Source organism: Salvelinus fontinalis, chromosome 32 (genome assembly GCF_029448725.1).
Source record: "Salvelinus fontinalis isolate EN_2023a chromosome 32, ASM2944872v1, whole genome shotgun sequence".
NCBI classification, from domain to species: Eukaryota; Metazoa; Chordata; class Actinopteri; order Salmoniformes; family Salmonidae; genus Salvelinus; species Salvelinus fontinalis.
Window position 1 is genome coordinate 43,254,831 of NC_074696.1, and position 9,425 is coordinate 43,264,255.

The 9,425-nt window shown below is 41.9% G+C and overlaps 1 protein-coding gene across 1 annotated transcript; it reads left to right on the forward strand.

Moving 5' to 3' along the window:
* The first annotated feature begins 2,716 nt into the window (after positions 1–2,716).
* On the forward strand, positions 2,717–6,708 carry crabp2b (cellular retinoic acid binding protein 2, b). Its single transcript, XM_055893139.1, has 4 exons — positions 2,717–3,322; positions 4,641–4,819; positions 5,212–5,328; positions 5,475–6,708. Exons 1-4 carry the CDS (start codon positions 3,241–3,243, stop codon positions 5,523–5,525), a joined length of 429 nt encoding a protein of 142 aa, XP_055749114.1. The 5' UTR covers positions 2,717–3,240; the 3' UTR covers positions 5,526–6,708.
* The last annotated feature ends 2,717 nt before the right edge of the window (positions 6,709–9,425 follow it).

A 9,425-nucleotide genomic window follows, 5' to 3' on the forward strand; every position in this document is an offset into this window, starting at 1 on the left:
TGTATTTAACAGTTTACCTACAGGTAGTGTATGCCCATGGGCGTCTTATCTTGGTTACCCCCTTCTTCCCGCCATCAAACAAACACTCACACCATAACCAAAACAATACTCACAGGTGGGGACAAAGTGACATGTATCCTAAACCACACAAGAGGTCTAGAAACATATGTCATGTACAGAGCGATTGCTCTAGACAAAGAGATCGAGCTCTATTGAAAACAACTGACAGGGTTTTTAAACCAAGGGAAAGGGAATGTGATTGGGTAGGAGAAAAGGAGCAGGTGTATTCTGATTAGCGACTGATTGATGACCGATTGAGGAATGATGATTGTCACCTGTGAGTAGGGGAAAAGGAGAGAAAATAAATACACACAGGATACACAAAGAATACTTGTATCAGTAACAGAGTCATTAAAACTCGTTTTTCAACCACTCCACACATTTCTTGATAACAAACTATAGTTTTGGCAAGTTGGTTAGGACATTTACTTTCTGCATGACACAAGTCAATTTTCCAACAAATGTTAACAGAGATTATTTGACTTATAATTCACTGTATCACATTTCCAGTGGGTCAGAAGTTTACATACACTAAGTTGATTGTGCCTTTTAACAGCTTGGAAAATTCCAGAAAATTATGTCATAACTTTAGAAGCTTCTGATAGGCTAATTGACATCATTTGAGTCAATTGGAGGTGCACCTGTGGATGTATTTCAAGGCCTACCTTCAAATGCAGTGCCTCTTTACTTGACATCATGGGAAAATCAAAAGAAATCAGCCAAGACCTCAGAAAAAAAATTGTAGACCTCCACAAGTCTGGTTCATCCTTGGGAGCAATTTCCAAACGCCTGAAGGTACCACGTTCATCTGTACAAACAATAGTACGCAAGTATAAACACCATGGGACAACGCTGCCGTCATACCGCTCAGGAAGAAGACGCGTTCTGTCTCCTAGAGATGAACGTCAAGAGGTGCAAATCAATCCCATAACAACAGCAAAGGACCTTGTGAAGATGCTGGAGGAAACAGGCACTGAAGTATCTATATCCACAGTAAAACGAGTCCAATATTGACATAACCCGAATGGCCGCTCAGCAAGGAAGAAGCCACTGCTCCAAAACCACCATAAAAAAGCCAGACTGCAGTTTGCAACTGCACATGGGGACAAAGATCATACTTTTTGGAGATATGTCCTCTGGTCTGGTGAAACAAAAATAGAACTGTTTGGCCATAATGACCATTGTTATGTTTGGAGGAAAAAGGGGGAGGCTTGCAAGCCGAAGAATCCCATCCCAACCGCGAAGCACGGGGGTGGCAGCATCATGTTGTGGGTGTGCTTTGCGTCAGGAGGGACTGGTGCACTTCACAAAATAGATGGCATCATGAGCCAGGAAAATTATGTGGATATATTCAAGCAACATCTCAAGACATCAGTCAGGAAGTTTAAAGCTTGGTTGAAAATGGATCTTCCAAATGGACAATGACCCCAAGCATACTTCCAAAGTTGTGGAAAAACGGCTTAAGGACAACAAAGTCAAGGTATTGGAGTGGCTATCACAAAGCCCTGACCTCAATCCCATAGAACATTTGTGGGCAGAACTGAAAAAGCGCGTGCGAGCAAGGAGGCCTACAAACCTGACTCAGTTACACCAGCTCCATCAGGCGGAATGGGCCAAAATTCACCCAATGTATTGTGGGAAGCTTGTGGAAGACTACCCAAAATGTTTGACCCAAGTTAAACAATTGAAAGGCAATGCTACCAAGTAGTAATTGAGTGTATGTAAACTTCTGACCAACTCGGAATGTGATGAAAGAAAAAAAGCTGAAATAAATCATTCTCTGTACTATTATTCTGACATTTCACATTCTTAAAATAAAGTGGTGATCCTAACTGACCCAAGACAGGGAATTTTTACTAAGATTAAATGTCAGGAATTGTGAAAAACTGAATTTAAATGTACTTGGCTAAAGTGTATGTAAACTTCCAACTTCAACTGTATAATGAGGAGATAGTGGTCTTTCTTCAGTTACTTATAAAAGAGGTCTGTTGTTTTGTAAACACATAAACATGTAAAGATATGAAACTGTGTTCTGTTCCAGAGAGTTCTAGAACATATTGAGAAGCATTTCAAGATTTCTGTGTCAAACAAGAGCAATTTATGTGCTTTAAGGTAGCCTATTCTTGAATCAGTTGATGAACTTAATTAGGCGTATTACAAATATATATTAATATTTATGTAATTGTATTTAAATAAGTAAAAGGGAGTGAAGGACTTGTACCCCATATTGTTTTGATTGATTTATTGATATATTGTCAATATGGAATATGCAATTTTCTAATGTGCTCATTGAGAAGAGCCAGCCCATGATAGGAAATATCCTCATATAGATGATTGCCATGGGTCATTGATCGGCATCCCCTCACTGCCCTCTGCACTTCCTTCTCTCCTCTTTCTATAGGAGCTAACCCAACCTATCTGATTTCACATTCCAAAATCATAATCTTCTTTAGGATGGGATCCTCTTTAACGTTTTCAATAGGACCGACGATACCCCTTTCTTATCCCTTCACTCACTTGCCCAAATTCTTGTCTTGAGTTCCACAAACTGATTTACCGCACTGGCGCCATTCAACTTCAAAGCGCAAGCATACTTTCTTAATTAGGGGTTGTGTTCTTGCAGTTTGTTTGGCAATAAAATCCCGCTCGATAGAACTGGCACTATATAAACGTTTCCATTGTAACCTAATGAAAATGTATCTAGCCTAGTTTACAAAACGCAATATTATATACTGTAATAGTCATAGACATATCTAGGGTCTAGATATCTCAGTCGGCTATTTTCCGTGAACATACAGCAACAATTATTGATTCTTCCACTAATGCTCGAGAAGAGGAACAGGCACCTGGACGCTCCGTGCGCTTTGGTTCCATGATGGATTATTGCTGTTCATTACCACCCAGGGCGCGCTCCGTACGCTTCGACCAAGCAAGACATAAGACAAAGAAGGGAGTTCGCCGAACAGATTGAACCAACCTCTGAAGGGGGGGGAGGGGGAGGGGGATTGAGTAAACGGAGAGAACCAGGTAACGGTACCCAACCTGAGAGACGAAATGCAAAGGAAAACCAGAGTAGCTGCAAATAGTTTATTTTCACAGGGTCAGCAGAGAACTAAATAGTAACGTTATCTATTTTTTTTCTGTAAGTATCGACTACTATAGCAAACAATTACATCTGAAATGGACCGTACAATTGCAGACTTCTCTGGGACGTGGAAAATGAAGACTTCTGAAAACTTTGAAGAGCTCCTGAAAGCATTGGGTGAGTATTTTCATACTGTTATGAACATGGACGTAGCCTTTTGGTTATTATAACTAACATTCGAATGTCTTAATGCACTCTATATATACATATGTTTGTAGTAGACATGTCTGTAAATGTATCGACTCTTTGATATAGTCTCAGATTATCATAAATTCTACAAACCACTGTTGCACTTATTTATGCAATTGCCATTCTTCTTTTTTTCAATCTATGGAGCCCTAGCCTTTGTCAGGGATATGTCAAGCATCCCACTCTGGGCTATGGGTGAAATGTTAAACCAGCTTGGTCTGTGGCCGCACACACCACTCAAGTGTTTCTTCTCCTCTGTGCATGTGTTTGGTTTTATGGGTAATTATGAGCTAGCCATATTATTTCTAATAATTATCTTGCTTGATTTATTGTTTTAAAAGTCTTTGGTTATCCTTTTTGAGGCACCCGTCCACATACACACTCAGTCACCTACACACACACACACACACACACACACACACACACACACACACACACACACACACACACACACACACACACACACACACACACACACACACACACACACACACACACACAGAAAGGTCAGAGGAGGGCCAGTCAGCGGCATCCATTAAAATGTAAAGACAAATAACCCGTGGAGGAATGTTATATTTTACCTAGTTATAAACCAAGTCCTCATGAGATAGTAATTAAAGCCCGTGTAAACGGGACTATGCCCTGAAATGGGCCCCCTGAAGTGGGCCCCCTCAGTCAGCCGGTACTGAGACTGACATTCCCCCAGTACCCTGGGACTCCTCAACTAACTCGCTCCGGGGGTTTCTCTGTGGGGAACAGCAATTATATCGCTCCGAAGAGCAATTTCGCTCCAGGCAAAAATAAACTTTCCAATGAGAAGGTTTGTCAGATTTTTGTTTAGGGATAAGAATGTGAATTTGAGTAGGCGAGAGGAATGAAATTCAGTCTGATATTTCATTCATTTAGTTGAGTAACATCCTGTTAATTGTATGAAAGTCTATGCTAATCATCCCTTAAAGTTGAATGAATGAGAGCTCTGTCTGAGATCAAACCCTCCCCTCTGATGTCGTTCCCACTACCCATAAAATAACGGTTATGAATGATGGCTGTGATATGGCTTTTCATCACAATAGATGCATCCCAAACAGCACTATATTCCCTATATAATGTACTACTTTTCAAAAGCCCCGTAGGGCCCTGTTCAAAAGTAGTGCACTATGTAGTGAATAGGGTGCCATTTAGGACGCACCCAATGTCTCCATTCTTCATCTACTTCTGTGATACCTTATTGGTCCCCTATGACCAGGTGTGAACGTGTTTGTCAGGAAGATAGCCATGGCTGCAGCCTCCAGGCCTGCAGTAGAGATCACCCAGCAGGGAGAGAGCCTCTCCATCCAGACCTCCACCAGCGTACGCACCACCCATGTCTCCTTCACCGTGGGACAGTCCTTCAATGAGACCACAGTGGACGGACGCCTCTGCACGGTAATACTCCATGTCCACACTCTTCATCATCGTCATCTCTACATATGTTGCATGAAATATTTTTGTTACCATATGTGCATATTTTGCCAGGACTCAGTGTATGAAATCAGGGGTCTGTATAAGCATGTGGAAATAATCCGTGTGTAACTTGATAGTTGTTCTTGGTGATGGTTTCCTATTCTTACTTTTTATATGGTTTGTAGAGGGCAGCAAACATAACGTCGTACAGACTTGAGGAAGCAGTAACATGCCGCAACAGTACTGAGTACCAAATGAGAAGCCTCAGGGTCACACACAGATCTACTGTGTCTTTCTATCGAACCACTTCACTACAGCATGCAGTGTCATTTATCTATTCAAACCTTGCCTGGCCTTCCTCCTATGATCTCCAGAGTACCCCTCGCTGGGAGACAGATAGCAAGATCAGCTGTGAGCAGATTTTGCAGAAAGGGGAGGGCCCTAAGACTGCCTGGACCCGTGAAGTGACCAATGATGGTGAACTGATTTTGGTAAAGAGTCCATTTTTATTGCCAACAAACAGTAATCATATTCCTGTATTTACATGTTAAAGTTAGGCTTTAACTGTATTTGGGGGCAAATATATGTGTTTGATTTATCAAAGTTTTTTATTAATTTAGTTGTAATTTTCTTTCAGATAATGAGCGCCGGGGATGTCCTGTGCACCAGAGTGTATCAACGAGAATGAAAACTTTCAAGACTGTCAAACTTTTCACTTTGTGCCTCTTTTTTCACATTTCTTAATTTCTACCTGTTCCGTTCGCTTATTTAATCTTCCAGTCATTCAGATTGTGGTTAACAAGACGTCAGTGGTGTGCTTTTTGTCAGACAGAGTTTGACTGTTGTGAAAGCCTTGTGCCAGTTTATTCTGATGTTTTGTCAGTTTTATGTTCTCGTATTAGCTTGTAATGGTATCATTCCTCCTACACAACTAAAGCTGTATTTATTCTCAGCATACCACATGAAAACCCATCCATATTTTTTACCAAAGCAACTGTAAACCATCCTCAAAATGTTGTTAAAAACAATTACAAATTGCTAATGTGTTTCCAAAACCTGATTTGATTCGCTTTCTGATTCAAACCAAGACCTTGTCCATCACCGCTGTTCTGACTTTCTCTCTCCATACCATCTCCTTTCAACTTCTCCTATCCCCTGCCGAAGATCTTTGTATGCATTCCTCATTTGTTTTCCACCCCTCCCTGCCACTTCCATGCCACTTGGCCTCTTTGGCAAGTAGCCTAGCGCTTAATTGCGTTGGGCTAGTAACCAAAAGGTTGCTGGTTCGAATCTCTGAGCCAGCAATGTGGAAAAATCAGCCATTCTACCCTTGAGCAAGGCAGTTAACCCCCAACGACAACTGCTGCCTTTCTCTCTTACACACCCGTTTCTCTACGTGCTCTCATCCCTCACCATTTTGTTCATTTAGAGTTTTTAAACTCCAAGAGAGAATCCATATTTTATGAACAACACTGTGTCTGGGAGACATTTGGCAAGAACAAGGGGGAAAACCAGGAGTGGTAGGGAAAGAATGAGAGAGTGAGGAACCATAACAAAATAATTTAATATTGAGAACGGTGCTATTCCCTCCACTCTCTTTCCCAGCTGTACCTACTTACAGCCTGAGCTCAATAAAAGGTTCCCTGCCCCCTCTTCCCTGGACTCGGCCCGCACCCAGTTACAAAGGGTAAAATGACTGCCTCTGATTTGTGTGGAGACGCTTGTAGCTGCTCTCCGACTCTCCCACACACCTCTGAACTGGACAGCCGAAACAAAATACAGTCACACTTACATTAACACATACTTGGGATTATGTATTCTTCGAAAATAATGGATTGAACAGTGCAGGGTCTCTCGTGCACTTCCTGAGGAGAGAGAATGCTTACTCTGTCCATAGGCAGTGATGGTTTTTCCAGATTTGCAGACAGTGTGCCAAGGGTCCCAAATGGCATCCTATTGCCTATATAGGGCTCTGGTCATAAGTAGTGCACTATGTAAGGAATAGAGTCCCATTTTGAACGCAGCCAAGCCCTCTGATGTCCTCCTCAGATTTACTCACTGTGCTGAGCCAGCATCAGGCTTCCTGAGCTTCATTTCTCCAAACTGTGTGTTCTCTCAATAAACTCACTGGGTAAGTGAGTGAGTGAATGAATGAATGAAGTGAGAGTGGGTTATGTAACCTGAGGTGCATAGCTAGCTCCTGTTTCAAACAGACAGTTCAGCCAAAAGTTTTTATGCATTCATGCAAACTTAATTAATCTATACTGCAACTGACATGCGTATATGTATTTTTTTTTAAACGGTCCTTCCGCTCTGGTCTGAAAATGAGTTTGCTTAGTTTGGCAGGGTGGCCAACTCTAGGAAGAGTCTTGGTGGTTCCAAACTTTTTCCATTTAAGAATGATAGAGGCCACTGTGTTCTTGGGGTCATTCAATGCTGCCAACATTTTTTTATACCCTTCCCCAGATCTGTGTTGAGACACAATCTTGTCTCGGAGCTCTACGGACAATTCCTTCGACCTCATGGCTTGGTTTTCGCCCTGTCAACTGTGGGACCTTATATAGACAGGTGTGTGCCATTCCAAATCGTGTCCAATCAATTGAATTTACCACAGGTGGACTCCAATCATGTTGTAGAAACATCTCAAGGATGATCAATGAAAACAGGATGCAACTGAGCTCAATTTCGAGTCTCATAGCAAATACTTATGTTAATGAGGTATTTCAGTTTTTTTTTGCAAAAATGTTTTTGCAAAAATTTCTAAAAACCTGTTTTCGCTTTGTCGTTATGGGGTATTGTGTGTAGAAAAAGGGGGAACTATTTTTATTTAATCAATTTTAGAATAAGGCTGTAATATAGCAAAATGTGGGAAAAGTCAAGGTGTCTGAATACTTTCCGAATGCACTGTATATGTGATTAGAGGGGGCCTATAGGGGGCACAGGGCCCCGCCAGATTAGTCCTGTTATTGTTTCTCTGTAATAATACTAGCCACCTAGCAATTTTATGAAGTTGGCTTTAGCTAGTCCAGATAGGTTCCCAATCTTACAACCTCATAACTACACCGAACAAAAATATAAACGGAACATGAAACAACTTCAAAGATTTTACTGAGTTAAAGTTTATTTAAGGAAATCAATTAAATAAATTCATTAGTCCCTAGTCTATAGATTTCACATTACTGGGAATACAGATATGCATCTGTTGGTTGTGGATACCTTAAAAAATATGGTAGGGCATGGATCAGAAAACCAGTCAGAAGCTGGTGTGACCACCATTTGCCTCATTCAGCGCGACACATCTCCTTCGCATAGAGTTGATCAGGCTGTTGATTGTGGCCTGGGGAATATTATCCCACTCCTCTTCAATGGCTGTGCAAAGTTGCTGGATATTTTATTATTTTATTTTTTATTTTATTTATCCTTTATTTAACTAGGCAAGTCAGTTAAGAACAAATTTTTATTTACAATGATGGCCTACCAAAAGGCAAAAGACCTCCTGCGGGGACGGGGGCTGGGATTAAAATGGTTTTATTTTTAAATATAGGACAAAACACACATCACTACAAGAGAGACAACACAACACTACATAAAGAGATACCTAAGACAACAACATAGCAAGGCAGCAACACATGACAACACAGCATGGTAGCAACACAACATGACAACAACATGGTAGCAACACAACATGGTAACAGCACAAAACATGGTACAAGCATCATTGGGCACAGACAACAGCACAAAGGGCAAGAAGGTGGGAACTACAACACGCTGTCGTACAGGTTGATCCAAAGCATCCCAAACATTCACAATGGGTGACATGTCTGGTGAGTATGCAGGGCATGTAAGAACTGTGACATTTTCAGCTTCCAGAAATTGTGTACAGATCCTTGCGACATGGGGCTGTGCATTATCATGCTGAAACATGAGGTGATGGCGGCAGATGAATGGCAAGACAATGGGCCTCAGGATCTCGTCACGGTATCTCTGTGCATTCAAATTGCCATCGATAAAATGCAATTGTGTTCATTGTCTGTAGTTTACGCCTGCTCATACCATAACCCCACTGCCACCATGGAGCACTCTGTTCACAACATTGAAATCAGCAAACCGCTCGCCCAAAGGATGCCTTCCATGCTGTCTGCCATCTGTCCAGTAAAGTTGAAACCGGGATTCATCTGTGAAGAGCACACTTCTCCAGCGTGCCAGTGGCCATCGAAGGTGAGCATTTGCCAACTGAAGTCGGTTACGACGCCAAACTGCAGTCAGGTCAAGACCCTGGTGAGGACAACGAGCAAGCAGATGAGCTTCCCTGAGATGGTTTCTGCAGAAATTCTTTGGTTGTCCGGGTGGCTGGTTTCAGACGATCCCACAGATGAAAAAGCCGGATGTGGAGGTCCTGGGCTGGCGTGGTTACACATGGTCTGCGGTTGTGAGGCCGGTTGGACGTACTACCAAATTCTCTAAAACTACGTGGGAGGTGGCTTATGGTAGAGAAATTAACATTCAATTCTCTGGCAACAGCTCTGGTGGACATTGCCGTAGCAAGCCAAATACAACTCAAGAGGTATGCTTAGATATGTAGATTTTT

What these genes read in the sequence shown, in the direction of transcription:
- crabp2b (XM_055893139.1), top strand. Translation starts at nt 3,241, where the DNA reads ATGGACCGTACAATTGCAGACTTCTCTGGGACGTGGAAAATGAAGACT. An exon ending in AGAGCTCCTGAAAGCATTGG is followed by an intron (nt 3,323 to 4,640) that starts GTGAGTATTTTC and finishes CCCTATGACCAG; the next exon opens with GTGTGAACGTGTTTGTCAGG. An exon ending in TGGACGGACGCCTCTGCACG is followed by an intron (nt 4,820 to 5,211) that starts GTAATACTCCAT and finishes TATGATCTCCAG; the next exon opens with AGTACCCCTCGCTGGGAGAC.